At 41.4% G+C, this 17,646-nt stretch overlaps 1 protein-coding gene across 1 annotated transcript in view; it reads right to left on the reverse strand.

Annotated features, from left to right (window-relative positions):
- Window positions 1-7,880: 7,880 nt before the first annotated feature.
- The window catches only part of FNIP1 (folliculin interacting protein 1), a 91,140-nt gene continuing 81,374 nt past the window's right edge, over window positions 7,881-17,646 (reverse strand). Inside the window, 5 exon segments of the mRNA XM_039486061.1 lie at window positions 7,881-11,319; window positions 12,339-12,454; window positions 12,966-13,163; window positions 15,171-15,339; window positions 15,752-17,189. Of these exon segments, the coding sequence (XP_039341995.1) occupies window positions 11,241-11,319; window positions 12,339-12,454; window positions 12,966-13,163; window positions 15,171-15,339; window positions 15,752-17,189 (2,000 nt within the window). The 3' untranslated portion in view covers window positions 7,881-11,240.

The raw sequence follows: 17,646 nt of genomic DNA on the forward strand, positions 1-17,646 counted from the left end.
GTTTGAAAATATTTACCAGAGCTCTGCTCCAGACAGCTCCAGCTTAATTTAAGCCCTGGTCAAAGTAGAGCACTGTGACATTAATTATTTGGTAATCTAAGCATTTCTCATGGGGGGAAAAGTGAGTTTGTTCCACAGACATTCCTGGTAATATCAAAACTAGTGCTAAGGAGTTAACAAAAGAGAAAAGTAAGTTCCAAATTAAACAAACATTGTGGGTACATGGTTAGAAACAGAGCACAAAAAGAACAGCCAAATATACATGCTGGTCACAGAAAGTTCCTTATTTTCTGTTGCACAGAACAACCCTCACCTCCCTAAAACACTTAACTCCAATGCCAAAGTCAAACACTGTGTCTATAACAATTCAGCATCTGATGGAAAAAGCAGATTATGTCTCCATAATCAGAAGCTGTAATTTAACAGCACAAGCATAGGAGTTGGAGCTACCCCTCTGACTGTACTGTAATTGTTAAATACATGTTTAAAGTCTGACCCCTAGTGGTTGCAACTAATCCCACACTAAAATACAACTTGGGACAAAGATCAATGGATAAAGAATTGAAATTCTTAAGAGAAAGAGGAAGGAAGTGATAAGATGATATCAGACTTTTTTTTTTACTATGTGTAATTGAACTGGATGTGGGCAGAGTTAGGTTTCAGAGGCAACATGGTTCTCTTTGTTCATATAAGGTAATTGTTTTGTGATAGGGAAAGGATAGCACGTACAGGGAACTTCCTCCACTGCCGCCTGCTTGTTGTTCCAGCCCCGCCTTGAGTGAGGAGGAGGAAGAGGTATGTAAAGAATGCAAGATCTCAGAATAAAAGTGCATTACTGAGAGGATCTCATTAGAAAAGCTCAAGAGTTTTCTCCAAATTGAAATTTCTAGAAACTTCTACAGCCTTCTATAAATCAACCTATGGTAGGTACTTATATGACCCCAATCAGTGTAATATTGCAGCATGTTGTGAACATTAATACAGTTCTCCTGGCAATGCCCGTGAGGTAGGGTAGTATGGTAACCCCAGGGCCGGTGCAATCCATTAGGCCACCAAGGCAGTTGCCTAGGGCGCTAGCATTTGGGGGGCAGCATTTCGGGTCCTTTGGCGGCGACTGCGGCGGGCAGATCTTCGGCCGCCCCGGTCGTCGTCGGCATTTAGGCAGAGGAACCTGGGGGAGGGGGGCGCGGGGAGGGCCACCTGCAGCAAGTAAGTGGGGGGCGCAGCACGCAGGGGAACCGCTGCCCAGCTCACCTCTGCTCCGCCTCCTCCCCTGAGCATGCTGCCCCGCTCTGCTTCTCTCCCTCCCAGGCTTGCGGTGCCAAACAGCTGATTGGCGCCGCAAGCCTGGGAGGCGGGAGAAGCGGAGCAGCGACGGCGTGCTCGGGGGAGGAGGGGGAGCAGAGGTGAGCTAGGGCAGGGAGCTGCCGCACGGCTCCCCGGGCTGGGAGGAGCAGCTGCTGGGGGTGGGGCGGCCTTAGGGTGGCGGGGGCAGGGAGCTGCCACAGGGCTGGGGGGGGGGCACAAGGTGGAAGTTTCGCCTAGGGTGCGAAACATCCTTGCACCCGCCCTGGGTAACCCCCTTTCCAGATGGAGAGCTAAGGCACCTAGATCATGTTTTCAGAAGTGCTCGGCTCTTATTTAGGTGACAGTGTAGGTGGCCAGGTTCTCAAGAGGGCTTTGGGTCCTGAGGTTTTGTGAAAATGTGGCCCAGAGTAACTTGCCCAAAGTCACATTGGCACTCAAGAGACCTGGATCTCTGGAGCCCAACCTTAACCACTCAACAGGGCTTCCTTTCTGCAAAACTTAGAGCCATTCTCATGCAACCCTCAAATAGCTGCTCACGTCTCACAACTAACTGATAAAATTCACCTTCTAATTTATATTTCTATTATTATAGAACCTTTTCTTCTTTGTGATTACTACTAGGGAGGTGCATTAAAAATATGCTTGAGTCTCATGGCTGCTGCTGCTGCTTATGAACCCAGCTGAAGATAGGATCACCTCTCTGCAACTTCACCCAGGAGACATTCACAGCTTCAAATGAGGAATAAGCAGCCGGAGGTTTGGAAACAAAATATATCCCACTTCTGTACAACTATCTTTGGTAATAAAAATCCAGGAATAAGAGCCATGTGTGTGCATGGGGCGGGGGGGAAGATGTGAGTGCTGCCTTGAGCCATTCTGATGCACAAGTGAAGGTGTGGGAGTACAGGACATAAGGAATCTCTTCTCCACCAAGAGCAACAGGGCAAGATCTTTCCATCGTGCTCAAGATGGATAGGACGGTTAGCAGCAAACATGCTGGCCCAGGCAACATATCCCCAAAGGAGTCTGGTTTGAGCTGTGCGGTGTGTCTATGTTGCATTCGGTTACTAGTACTATCCAGAAGTACTGACCCCTACACCATTCCCTGACCCTGCATCTCTGTGAGAAATCCTTCCCTGGCTGGTAGCATACCTGTTGTTGAGAACACAACAGGAAGCATCTCTTCTCTTTCCTATGCCAGCCAAGGCAGGGTTTGACCCTTTAATATACAATTGCTTCTAAAAAGAGCAAGTTTAGAACTTTCCCACAATGCATCTGTCAAATGGAATTGTGCAGGTAAAAAACTTGGTGAAATGCAGATCAGCCACCCTCTCCAGGGAAAGGTAGAAGCACGTCAGTGCGGTAACTGAGACACTGGACCGTATTGTAGCTTTTCTGTAAACAGAGTTCTTTAATTTGTTCTTTTAAGAAAACCCTACACACAATACACTGCCTGGAAATCAGATTTCTCTCAGAAGGATAAAGGCCTGGGTTGAGTCTGCCAGAATTTGTACAGGTGGTTCAATGAATTTCCAACCTAAAGCTTAGTTCTGTAGCCAAGGAATTTAAACAAACCAGCCATCCCCTTGTGGCCAGGGTGCCTTTGCCCTGCTGCCTTCTTTATCATCCCTCTTCCAGGTCCTTTTACACGGACTCCACTTGCTTGTCCCTCCAATCATCGAGTGGGGTTGATTCAGGCAAAATGAACTCAAAAGTCTATCTGATGCCATGGCTCTTACCTCAGAACCTGGGTGACCAAAACAGTTGCTTCATAGGGGCCTTGCTTCAGTTCTTAGGCTTTGACCTGCTCTATGGTTCAGCTTACCACTACCCTGTTCAGAGCCGACTCCCTTATAAACTTTCCAGAATCAGCTTCCCTCAAGAACTGCTTCAGCTATCTTATAAGGACACAGCTGCTTAAGAGTCCCTCATTTAGCAAGCCTGATCCAGGCTTCAAGTCCCCTGCAGGCAACTCCCTCACTCCCTTTGCTCTAGGTATCTAGATAGCAAGTGTGAAAAATCAGTAAGGGGATGGGAGCTAATAGGTGCCTATATAAAACAAAGCCCCAACTAGCAGAATTGTCCCTATAAAATGGGGACATCTGGTCACCCTACTTTGCTTTCTCATAAGGAAAACAATATATTTGTGCTCTGAACTCCTTCAGTGTTCCCACTGAATCTGAAAAATGGGTTGATGGTTTAAACAGAGTGCACACACCCACATATAAGTAGAGGGTGTTACCTTCAAAACAAACATCTAAACAAAAAAGCCTACCTGTCTCATGGGTACATGCTGATTTTTCCTTTTACTTACAAAGCTATTCAATTTTTCTCAATGATAAAAGTTGAGTTTGAAACATACTAGGCTCTTGCATAAAGGAGATAAATACCAGCTGTATGTCAGCAACAAACTTGTTAGCAATTTCCTTATGTACAGAGAGTACAGACTTGGCTGGCTACTCCCATCCCATAGGTTTTAAAGGTAGTCTTATGGTCAGTTGTGCTAAGCCACACAGACTGCGATCACAAAGACTTTTGCTGCACCCACTTGAGCATGGGAATACTGACAATCTTTCAGGGGTGAAAAGAAGGTATTGATCGATAGCTGTTGCACTTCCACTGCTGCCCTGGCACTGACTAGGAAAAGGGGTTAATTAATGACTCTTCTGTGTTCAGGGAAATGTAGGAATTTATTAAAAAGGAAGTCAAAATAGATTTAAAAATACCGGACAGCAAGTGTTGCAACCAAAGAACGTTTAAATGCAGAGCTAAGAATGAAATAAATGTTAGGTATTGTTAACATAAGTGCTTTCTAAATTCTGCACTAAGAACATTACTGAATTTACTCCTAACATAACGATCTCTTGCCAAAGAGCCACACAGACTCCAGGCCAGTTGGCTAACCTCATACATGCAGTAGCAGGAGAAAAACTCATGATTATCTGCTGTGGTAACACAGGCTTCTTTCTAGTCGTTTATCTAGAGGAGCAGTTTTACTGGCCAAACAAGTTCAGGGACCTGATAAACATTTGAGCAGGTCGGACAATCCATAGAATATAAGGCAATAATACACAAGCATATGCGCCAATACACTGTAGTAGAACTCTACTACCACTCATACTGCTCTAGCTAAAATCTAAGCACCTCATTATGCTCTCGGACTTCAGACCTAATACTGCAGTCCTTATTCAGGAAAAACTCCTGTGATGCTGCATGCCATATCTTTTATGGAAATATGCTTATGAGTTTGAATATGATGTAACTGGAATATGCTTTATGCAAAAAGTCTCTTGCACAGTATCATAAAAGTTATAACCTACTGAATATATCCCTCCTATTTGTATGTATGTATCATTCTTGTAGCTGAAGCTAGAAATATGAAGTAGAACTCTGAGGTCCTATTGTAATTATTCAAAGTGTGGGTCATTAGTGGTGGTTTAGAATCTTGATGGCTCCCATTGACTAGGAAAATTGGTTGTAAATGGTTTATTTACCTGCAAACCTTCCTGTATAGGTGTGGGCCAGCCCATGGGGAATGGAGACTAGGGGTCTTACAGTGACATGTGACCATGTCATCTGATAATGAAATCCATCTTAAATCTGGTACTTTTCCATTTAGAAGGCAGGGGTGGGGACAAGCACAGACAAAAGAGTCCCACCTTGTGCCAAAGCTATAAAAGGGGGTGGAGCAGGACAAAAGAGGCTGCCAGTCATGAGAAAACCCCTGCTTACCACCTGAGATGTCTGCTGGAACTAACAAGGACTGGACCAGGGGAAAGGATTGAGCCCAGACTAGGAAGGAGTCTAGTCTGTGAAAGAACCTTATTGGAACATCTCTGAGGGTAAGATATTACCTGTAATCAGTTTCTTAATGTATTAGGCTTAGACTTGCGTGTTTTTGTTTTATTTTGCTTGGTGACTTAATGTTGTTACATAACATAAAAACGGCCATACTGGGTCAGACCAAAGGTCCATCTAGCCCAGTATCTGTCTACCGACAGTGGCCAATGCCAGGTGCCCCAGAGGGAGTGAACCTAACAGGCAATGATCAAGTGACAAAGAATCCTGTGGCACCTTATAGACTAACAGACGTTTTGCAGCATGAGCTTTCGTGGGTGAATACCCACTTCTTCAGATGCAAGTCATGATCAAGTGATCTCTCTCCTGCCATCCATCTCCATCTTCTGACAAACAGAGGCTAGGGACACCATTCCTTACCCATCCTGGCTAATAGCCATTTATGGACTTAACCACCATAAATTTATCCAGTTCTCTTTTAAACGCTGTTATAGTTCTAGCCTTCACAACTTCCTCAGGTAAGGAGTTCCACAAGTTGACTGTGCACTGCGTGAAGAACTTCCTTTTATTTGTTCTGTCTGTTATTACTTGAAACCACTTAAATCCAACTTTTTATACTTAAACAAAAGTTATTTTATTATTAATAAACCCAGAGTAAGTGATTAATACCTGGGGGATCAAACAGCTGTACATATCTCTCTATCAGTGATAGAGAGGGCAAACAATTTATGAATTTACCCTGTATAAACTTTATACAGAGTAAAACAGATTTATTTGGGGTTTGGATCCCATTGGGAGCCAGATGTCTGGGTGCTGGAGTCAAATAACCTACCGAGCTGTTTTTAATTAAAGTCTGCACCTTTGGGGGCATGGCCCAGAACCTGGGTTTGTATTGCAGCAGGCTAGTGTGTCTGGCTCAGCAAGGCAGGGTTCTGGAGTCCCAAGCTGGCAGGGAAAATGGGCTCAAAGGTAATTTCAGCACATCAGGTGAGAGTCCCAAGGGGATCTCTGTGACCGAACCCATCACAACTCCCATTAACAGTTGTGCCAGAGATTGGCCCCTGCATCTTGAATCAAGACGAGCTCACACTGTACAAGCTGTGTGCCAAGCAGTAAACTCAAGACTTGTGATTATTAAAAAGCCCATTGATTCTTTGCTCAATTGCTTTTACATTGCCCTAACCAAAATGAAACACTAAGTCATTTGATCCTTGCTATGCTGCTCAGGAGAAGGAAATGGAGAAATGGAATTTCAGAATGGAGTATGAACAGTTAATCAGTTTCTTTTCTTGCTGTCATGAAAGCTTTCATAACGTTATTGTGATGCTTGAAAAACACTGGCGTGTTTTGTTGCTGTTTTCATTCCTCCCAGAGATGTACAACCCCCCACACTAATAGATACCACCTTACAGTGAAGGCCGTGGCATGTACAATTCAAAATCCTAGCAAAAAATATTCTAATGATTTTTGCTCTAAAATACACTGGTTTGCTTAACAGCGTTTCCACTGTGTATGTTAGCTGTTCTTAAATTCCATTCAGCCTGGGGTCTGCTTAAGGGAAATCCTCCCTTGAACAACCTCCCTTCCCAATCCCAAATCCATAGCTAGCATGAGCAATAGACTTAGTTACATGAAGAAGATATGAGGAGAGTGTTGAGACCAGAGGGAAAAGCAAATACACTTTAAAATATGGCTACGTGGCTACAGCCCCCTCCCCGGTTTTTATCTGTGCTGGTTTATTTCCTCTTGGAGGATGTAGGACTTTGCATTGATTAGTACTGAATGCCCCTGAACCCTCACTGGTACAATCTCTCCTGGTTAGTTCTGTGCTGTCCTAGTGTGTGTTTACTACCCTTCCATTTTTGCTTTAGTGCCACATTTGATCGTGGTTGAATTTACACCCAGGCAAAACCTGAAAAAGGAAAAACTTAACAACAGATCTTGCTTCTGCACAACAACCCAAAGAGGCACAGGCATAGAAGTGAGCTCTAGGAATAGAAGGGCACTGTGCATGCACAGTTGACACTTTCTGTGATGGCAGAACCATCCCTTGATTCAACCACTCATGCATCACCCTTGTAAAAGAAGCAGCTCTGCAGATAATCTGGAAATGAACTGTGGACCAGTGTTTGAAAACCTCATGTCTATGCACTTGTCTTTCTTTTTTTTTTTAAATAAGATTGCTAAGAATAATCCAAAAGACAAGGTGGATGAGGGAATATCTTTTATTGGACCACCTTCTCTATTCAATTTCCAGAAACTTTCAACCTCTTTGGCTGTGGGGTTCTACTTTTCTCAGATGTACAAGAGCTCTGACTCAGTAAATGTATCTCCTGTACATCTGAGAAAAGTGGAACCCCTTAATCAAAGGGGTTGAAAGTCTCCTGAAACTGAATAGAGAAGTTGGTCCTATAAATGATATTACCTGACCCAGCTTGTCTCTCTGATATCCAGGGACCAACATGGCTCCAACAACACTGCAACAAGAATAATCAGGCCAGCTTTCTTCTGGGATAATCTTAATACAACTCTTTAGACTGATATTGAGGCCAACGTTTTCAGACTTGCATACATAACATTAGACACCTAAATCCCAATCAGGCATGGAATTAAGTGATCTCCGCACCTCTGATAATCATAAGATTTAATTCGGTGCCAAAGTAGGGATTTCAGGTGTCTGATATTAGGCACCCACGTTTCAAACCCGTGGTCATTATGGTTTGTATTGTCACCCCCCACAAGTTAAAAAAACAAAACAAAACAAAACAAGAGTCTCACCAGCAAGTAAACTGACATACTGTATTTATTGCACAATTTTCCCCTAAAATTGGGAATGGTTATTATAATACAAGTGCACATCTTGGGAAATATATACAAAAAACAAGAGAGATAACAAATATGTACATTTTACCCAGCATTTTACACATACCACCATCTAAATAATTTAGAGAAAGCAAAAAAATTGTCATAAAACATCTGTCATAACTAACAGGGAAAATGTATGCAAGGTGTAAAATCCTGTTCTTTTTATTATTATTAGTTAGTATTTTGTTTTTAGCAGACCAGTGTTTTCCAACTGCAACAAAATAAATTTGCTAGTATATATGTTTAGTATACTTAATGTTTTTAGCCTCAAAATTAAGACATATTAATAGAGGTTGAGAATATTGAAGAAAAGAATCAAACAGATTAGTTTTCTATACACAAAAAAAGGTGTGATACATTTTAAAAAGTCAACACTACAGTGTTGTTAAAGATCCCTTTTTAAAAATTATTCATCAAAAAAGTGCATGTACCACATTTCTCATGTACCATAAAAGATAAGTTACAGGAACACTGCCCATCATGCTAAAGTTGAATTTGCATATTTACCACAATGGCGATATGGTTAGGAAAAGTGTCCCTACATTTTAGACCTAAAGCTCAGATATTTGTCTCACATGGGGAGCTAGCATCGGTGACCTGATAACCACAGTGGTGGCAGAGTGGCCACTTTCAGAGTCTAGGACTGACTGAACAAATGATTGCATTAAAACGGTCTAAGGGAGCTGTGTTAGGCAGAAGAAAGCGGAAAATGATTCATCTTAATGACAATTTTTTCCTCTCTCAAGTAATTCATTTCATGTTGGCAGAGGCCATGTGTTTCTTAGAGTCAACCCCAATTTCAAAATAATGTCCAGAGTTTTCTTAGTGATGAGTAAACAGAAGAGAACATAGTATTTTCTTGTAATAATTAATTAGGGGCTCAATCCTACAAGGTGCTGAGCATGGTGCTGATCCATCAAAGCACTTAAGCATGTGCTTAATTTTAAGCATGTGCTAGTACCATTGACTCCAGGTGAGACTACTTGTGTTTAATGGGACTAGCACATGCTTAAAGTTAAGCACGTGCTTAAGTGCTTTGATGGATCAGGGCCAGAGTGCTCAATACATTGCAGTACTGAGTCTTGTAGCACTATTGCGATCAGGTTATATTAACTGAAAAATATGTACAATGTTCAGAATTGTAATTATTGGCTACATACTGTATTCTAGCAAAAATAGTTTAAAATTCGTATTTTAGAACGCAATCCTACATTACTGATGTGTGTTCGTAGAATCAAGCCCTTAAACATTTGTTGTGTTCATTCCAAAACCCAGATGTAATATAATCATGGGCTTAAAAGAGGACATTTAAACAATAAGCAAAGTGACAAATTACATCTTTAAACTACGTATTAAATATGAAAGTCTTCCCTGCAGCAGTCAGCATTAGATTTTGTATGCAGACAGAGTTTCAGGACACACTGCCCATATTAAAGTTTGGCTTACTTACCAAGTTAGATCCCAATCCTACAAGGATAATGGTGCAGGTGCAACTCTGTCCATACGGATCCTTGTAGGAATGGAGTCCTAAGATTAAAGTTATGATTTTTTATACTAGTACTACCAAAACACACTGGGTGAAATCTTTGCCCTGTTGAAGTCAGTAGAGTTTTGATATTGATGTCAGCCGGGCTGGGATTTCACCCATTGTTTTCAAGTTTGAATGGGGGGTGGGGGAAATTGTTTTGTTTTTAAAACAACATCTGCAAATCACAACAGAGAGCATGTTACATGATTGAAAAAAGGCTTATAGAAAGAATGAGCTATTATAGAATGGTAAAGATAGTTTAGTGAACTAGTGAACCAGTACCTTTCACTTTTATTATGGCTAGTCTGTGAACTCCGGTATACTGAGGATGATCAATGAAAACAATAACTGTAATAAGCTACATGAATTGGCTGCTAGGACAAGAAAGCAAAGAGTAGCATATAACGCAGTATCCAGTTAAACTGAGGTAGTAGAGCCTTTTGAAACATAATCACCCACCTACTGTACATTTACATTACTTACAGCAGATTGGTTCCACATCAGCTATTTTTACAACTACTGTGCTGTATATATGACGGCAAAACAATGATGAGTGAATAAAGGAGAAATGCTGAGAATGGTAGCTGCTCAAGTCAGTAGAAAAGGGATTACAAGAACTTGCATCGAGATATTTTGTCTAAAAATAATTTTGATATTTCTATGCAATGGCATAATCAGGCATCCACGTCTGTAGAACTTTTTTTTTTAAAAATATAGCAATTAGTTACCTGAGCAATTAAGGTTAATAGTCTATTTTTTCTCCCCCAGTGCTTTGGTACAATTATTTCTAGCTCATTATTTCACTCACTGACTGACTGCTGTAAAAACAATATATTGCCAGAATATTATAGACTGTAAAAATATTAGAGGTAATAGTCATGGCATTTTGGGGATACCACAGGGAAATTTCAATCAGCATTCTCTCTTTAGCGTTTGTTTTGTTTCAAAATTGCATTTCTTCTATTTTTCATAAGTCATGAAACAAAGTTATCACTATAAAGCAACATTTAAACATTATAGCCTTTGAATACCTGTTACAACACCAAGCCAAGAAAGGGAAATAGAGTCACATTTGCCAGTTTGTTTGTTGGCTACTCCCCCCTTGAAAAAAAGAGTACAAATACATTTTTAGCTGAGTGTCATTAGTAAGCTGCTTACAAAAATCATTTTTCCTTTGAGAAATATCCACAATTTGACTATTTAGTGAAAAAGTAGAAGTTGTTACAAATCATTGCAGTTTGAGAGTTAAAGATCTTAATACACTCCTAATAGGTATACACCAGTCTCAAGGCAGCTGCTTTCTTCTCCTGTTAAAGTTTACAATCAGCAAAAGCACTGTACATTATTACAAAGCAGTTCTTCCTTGCATTCCCTGTTTTTTCATTGTACATAATTGGCCTCCTTGCAGAAACTGCCCAAACCATTTGCAGTTCTTCAGCTTTTTCTAACATCTTGGGTTTTCTTCAGTAACCTCAAACTCGGGCTTTTCAATTACTATTATAGTTTAAATTCTTTTTTATGAATGGCCAAATAGGAGAGAGGGGGAAAAAAAAAAAGAACTCTCCAATTGTTTGTATAATATGCAGTCAATGACTGAGACTCAGTCAGCTCAGCAAGCTGTTCAGTTCAGTTGCCTCCAGCGAAAAGGAACCAGGACAAGTGTGTTTCATGTCTGTCTCCTTGTCTTCCGTTTCATTTCCAGGGGAAAAAAAAAAAGTTAATCTCTATGCCCTCCAGCATTTTAAAGTAGTATCTGGGCAACATATGGAGAGTGAGTGCTTGCTACAGCTGCCAGTAAAGGGAGGTCGCTGGATTCAATCCTAAAAGGAAGAAGAGAAACACTAAATCTAACCCAAAATGTACATGTGCATTAACTGCTAGATTATCCATGCCAAGCTGAGGTTCTTGCAGCTGGACTATTCAAGGAGAGAAGCTCTCTATTTTATTTATAAAGCTTTAAAATGCAAGTCATTCTAAATGTAAAATTAAAACATTTGCATTTCTGAAGTCAAGGCAACATCGCTATTTGTTATTAAAAACAGGAACAATCAGTTCGTTTTTAAACGGACATCAAAATTAATTCCTGATCTGCCTGGTGATTCACTGACAGATCTTCTTTGTCATGCAGGAAACTTGGGTTCCATTCCTGCCTGCTCTCTTGGTCACTGAGCTAACCATGCTGGCAAGGGAATACACTGTGAGGAATTAATCCTACCCGTTGCACACACATGGCTGAGTAAAGGAGCTTTCTGTGGGGAACTCAGCACAAGTTAGGCGCAAAGGAGGGAGTGGAATTCATTCATTCCCCACTCACAGGCAAGCCATGGTACTGTGCAGCAGCTCGTCCCTTTGCAGATACTACTTCAGCCTGTGGCCGGCCCCACCCACCCACCCACACTTCAAGCATAATGGCCTATTTAGAGCTGGTGTGGAGACCGCCTTCCTAGATTCCGTTAAATGGCCTCTCTGCTTGTGCCCCATTCCCATGGAGAGGTGCTATGTGGCGTACGTGATACAGAGGGCATTCTCTGTGCCCTCTGCCATGTGGGGAATGTCACCCTGGAGGTATCAAGTGCCTTGTGTTATTCAACAGAGACTGGCCACCTAAAAAATGGTTCTAATGAACTCTGGAGAGGTGAGTCCAGAGCAGGGGAAATGGAGAGGGATCTTAGAAGATATGGAGACAGCCCCAGAATGGGAAATGCATGTCAAACTAAGGGTCCTGATACTGCACTAGCGCAGACCCTGTGGCTGTGACAACCCTACTAGTAGGTGTGGAGAGGATTTATGGTGGGGGAAACACATGTGGAAACTGTATTGAACAATGTTGTGATCATACCCCAGTATCACGCCCAGCTCCTTGACATGAACTCGCATCTGGCCCTTGAGGTATTCAGACAGCATCTTGCTTTTGAAATACAGCTCTTGCAGCCGATCTTCCAGGTGCATAACACACTAGGAACACATGAAAACAATCACATCAGAAACAAAACACCTTGCAGTCCCTATACCAGCCAAATTCCAAAGGGGAACAGCACAGTCCCCATAATTCTATTTTCTAGAGTGGGCCATATCAAAGTAAATAATTATTTGAAAGCACCTGGCAATAGCAGGGGAAGACACACAGCTAGAGTGATGCAAACTTTTGTTTAGATTTCTGTTCTGAAAAGTATTTTCTACGTAAAGGATGGATCTTACTGTCCTAGTCTAGCAAGACTCTCACCTATTTCAGTGGAAATTTTGGTTGCATATCAAATCAGGACCAAAGACAGCTATCTTCATTACAGAACAAAGTTTAACTGAATATCTCAAATGGGCACAACTGGAAGTTAGATAATGCACAATATGATCAACTGTGGCTATGTGGAAGTATGAGAAATATCAACTTACAGCATCTTCATTAACACACTAATTTAAATGATATTCTCAAAACATATTCAACCCTTTAGATCTCACCCATACTTACAAAATTTGGAGATAAATTATGCTTGTAAAGCTGAAGAGTGGAATGAAGCAGGTTGGAGACAAGGCTAGAGACTAACACCTCTTTTCCTAGTTTATTATCAATCATTCGCCTTTGGCTACTGGCCACTTGCACTGTCCATTTATCCGTGTCTGCGATAATGCAAACAGCCTCTGCAATTGGTTCATCCAAAACAGGATGCTTTAAAAAAAAAAAAAAGACAGAAAAACAATAGTTTAAGTCTGAGAGTAACAAAAGACAACTCAATTTTTCCAAAAATAATTTCTTCCTGAATAGCGACGGCATTTTTACATACACTGCAATCCCTTAAAAATGGATCTTTATAACAGAAAAGCTACCACAGTTTTAAATGGATAAAATCCTACATTTTCCAAAGTAGTTTTCTTTTTATTATCCTCTATTGTATCAAATATCTTCTTCCAAGAATGAATATGTTTCAGGGCCTACAAATTTTCCCCTTGGGCATTCAATAAATATTGATGTGTCCTGTTTGAATGGAGCTGAAGTTAAATGGATGTAGGTTAAAATCCTATTTTAAAAAAATCACCATGCATGCTGTTATTTCTTTTTTGTATTTCACTCAGTTTGGACACTTTAAATAGTCTGGTCAGTTTCACTCCTGTTACTAGTCAATTTTTCTTAATGTCAGCAACAGCTCTGGGAATAAGGTTTGTTAACTGTTGCTGCAGAACCAGCAGAGGGAGCAAACAAGGATGTCCACACTCAACTCTTCTAGTGCCTTCAAGCAACGCCTTTACAAAATATTTCTCTGCAATGGATTTTTTTTTAAAAAGAAATATTTAGAACTCTGTTGGCCCTTTTCCCATTAGATTTTTGGCTTAACTGCTTGAGAAAATATCCCTTTACCCAGAGCACCACCATATGTGGTGCTATGGAACAGTAGGATTTTCTTTGAAAGCCAGTGTGTAAAATCTTGTCTAATATTTTATATATCCTGCCAGCGCTTGATGTTATCGATTCAGTTGAAGTTTGTTAGGGGAAAAAAAACAACTCTCTTTATTTTGTGGGATGTAAGAATGAAGCATTTGTTTCATGCCACTATTCATTTTGAGATACTGAACTCGTTTCTCAAAGTTCAGCTGGGCTTTATTTATAAATGGGTGAAATCCATCCAGGTGTGCAGGGCAACTCAGTGGCTGATAAGCACCTGATAGGGCTATGCGCAGGGAAGGGGAAGAAAACTATGGAAATAGCCACAGATATGGGTAGCCAAACCTGCTGCACGTAAAATGGTGCCATTACTGGGGCTCTGTTACAGAAGGGATCGTGCCAGAGGCCCTGTTTACTGCTCATGGAAAAAAGTGTTCTTTTATCTTTGCTAGGGACTGATCCTGCTCCCACTGAATTAAGCTATTGACTTACAGGGAAGCAAGATCATGTCCTTCAATGGCAAATGTAGGAAATGATGCACTTCCACCCCATACACTCTTCCCTCCAACCCGCCCAGTTTCCAGCCTCTCCCCCAGTGCAGATCCCGGATTATGTGGCTAGGACTCTGTTGGGGAAGAAACAGTTCCACAGAGTCCCCTTTCTATAGGAAAGAGTAGGAAGAGAAAGGGAGATCAGAGTGCAGAGAGTCCTGCTCCCCATGTGGCTCGGGGTGGGGTGTTTGCCTCTCTTTTCCCCACAAAGCCAGCACCATTGGGTCATTACCTTCTATGAAAAAGAAATAACAGTACTGGGAGATCCCAGTATTTCTGAGGACTGAATGTTAATTTCACCACTGTAAGTTCTGCTCTGCAGACACTCGGGACACCAGCAGTTTGTTGGGGAGACATGAATGGGGAAGGCTGTATGGCAGTTTGGACTCCATACCTCATAATCACTATCTATCAATGGGGTTGCTGCAGCACCTAAAAGAAGAGAGACTTCATGATTTCTCTAAGATTTAAAATGGATGTCTCTCTTCTCCTAGGGCAGGATCCTTCTTCACTGGCTTCAACAGGACCTTAAAGTGCAAATCTGGAGCAGATAAATATAACGATGTTACTTGGGAGCACTAACTGATAGATGAGAGCACTGAGGACAAACTCATGAAATGGGACTATGGAAACTAGAATGGAGCTGTGACAATAAATATTTCCAGTTCCAGCAGGTTTGCCAGTTCAGAAATATTTGCCTCTCTTTATTGTGAAGGATACATTTAATTGGATATAGTTTAATTACCTGCACCGCATGCGACAAATCCGACACCAAACAGTGTCTCAGTTTTTCATCATTTCCTACTCCTTGCAAAACAAAGTCAGGTACGTAAGATGAACAGTAGCCACCTAGCAAGGACCTTCCAAAATTGGCAATACTGGGCTGGATAGAGTTCACTTCAACTAATTTTGACCTGCAAGAAAGGTATATCATGGACATGTACTATAACTAGCACTGATTTCTACTCATTTCAGCTTGAGCAAGTGTGACATTTTAGTTCCAATCATCTCTCCTCTAAATGTGATCAGCTGTTCAACTACATTTTAAAAAGCAACTTCAGTTCAAAGACAGTTTAAAGTATTCAGCCCTGTGCATAAAATATGGCAGAGGAACAAGATATGAGCCAAGGTTGCAATTCATAATTAATACTGTTAATATCCAGATCACCACTCTCTTTAAATTCATTTTTACAACCACCAAGCCCAAGAGAATCTTTCCAACCATTGATGCAAAAATAGGCTACAGTACCTCAAGTCATGTGTGTGGGGGAATGAGCAGAAGAGATTATATTTGCCATGGTGTCTGTTATTGTTGAAAATACTTACCCAGGAAAAGGGATCTCATCTTCTTCTGTCCAATCTTCGTGCTCTCCTACGTAGTAGTTACTGTTTTGTCTGGTTAGATCATGACCTGTATCTTCACTTTCACTGTCACCGAGAGCACTATCTGAGCTCTCATTTCTTGGAATGTCCCAATCAGATCCTGGGGCAACTTTTTTCTCTGAATTCTCTTTATCCCCATGGGGGACACAAATAGAGATTTTGTCTCTTTGGTCCTGCTCAGCAAAACAGTTTTTGCATGTCTCCTGGCGAACAGATTCCATAAATTTACAAAATTCACTGGGTAGTTTGCTGTTCGTTGTACCTAATTTTTTAGAAAGTTCTAAACTACTGCCATGATCTAGAACCTCTATAGCTGCTTGCACTGGAATATCATCAATAGTCCTGGTTTCAATCGAACCATCATCCGTAAAATACTCATCAAACAGACTCATGCTCTCTGCATTGTAAGGATTCGGATTCCAATTCTGATGCTCGCTGGCAACTCGAGGGAACGGTTCAGCTGTCCCACAGCCTCTATTTTGGTCCTCAACAGTTTGTTTTGCTTCACAGTTCTGAGCAGCACTCGCTCCTTCCTCCATTGCTGCTTGGTTGTGATGCCTAGCAATTTGTTCCACGACTGCTTGACTTCTGAGGTCAATATCTGAATCAGGAGACATGGAATCTCCAATCAGGAAAGTCACCTTTGTCTGAGCCTCAGCGGTACTACAAGGAAATGCATCAGACAAGAGCTTATCCGGAGGCTTCTTTTCCACTGCTATACCTGTTGATCTTGTTACTCTGCTGGCCTGGTTACCAGACTCCAGTGACTCCTCAATCTTCCACGTTCCTGCTGTTGGCTCTAATCCCGACTCTGCCATTGCACATTTGTCCACTGACGCTGACCCCGTGCAGATTACGGTCTCCAATTTGGCGTCCAGACAAGATATCAATTTATCCTTGCACTGCTTAATGTCAGCAGCATTTTCTTGGCAGTCAGCAGCAGAAGTTGTCCTGCTCTCATCTGAAGAAGTCTCCTGCTCCACCTTAGAGGCATTTGGGGCATATTCTCTCTCTTGATGTGAAACACCTTCTGTATTTTGCCCAAAAAGAAGTGGACACTTGCAATATTTACAGCCACAGTTAGGAGTTCTCATTTCTTCAGACTCACTAGATAGCAAATTGCTTCTGTTCCTGTGGATTGTTATGAGCACATATTCAGATTCCTCTACTTCTCCTTTCTCCAGCGTAGTAGTAATAACTGTTCCCGGCATTACTATGGCTTCATCTTCCCCATTTTCTAGAAGATGCGTCTCTTGTAGTTCAGAGCATCTTATGAAGTAAGTGAGGAAATAAAGCAATCTCTGGACTAGATCTTGTCTTTTACCAACCACCACTGTTTTTGCTAATCTCACAGGTGATCCAATAGCCCCATACAAGTCTCCTACAACAGAAAACAAAGCAAGCATAAATATTTTGCAGCTTTAAACGACTCATGCTGTTATACAGATGCTAGTTTTCTAAGCCAGATCAACAATAGATGAGATTTGTGGGTAGAACTAGACCAGTGAACCTCCCTAGTGCAGACACAGCTTATACTGGCAAAAAAGTGCTTTTGCTGGTACAATTGTGTCTACACTACCGCTTTAGCTGGTATAGAAATGTTGCCCAACAAAAACCACACACTCCTAATCAATATTTTTACACTAGCAAAAAAGTTTTTAGTGTTAATGTTGCCTCAATCGGCTTGAGCGTCTCTGTATTTAGGCTTGACAGGATTGACTTTAAATTGTTAGTCATTGATAGACATGGATTTCACATGGCAGAAATTGATGAAAACATCACGAAGAGTTGGCAAGCGCAGCTCCCCCACACCTAGCACCCACACGGATCTAGTGCCA

Source organism: Mauremys reevesii, linkage group 8 (genome assembly GCF_016161935.1).
Source record: "Mauremys reevesii isolate NIE-2019 linkage group 8, ASM1616193v1, whole genome shotgun sequence".
Classification (NCBI taxonomy): Eukaryota; Metazoa; Chordata; order Testudines; family Geoemydidae; genus Mauremys; species Mauremys reevesii.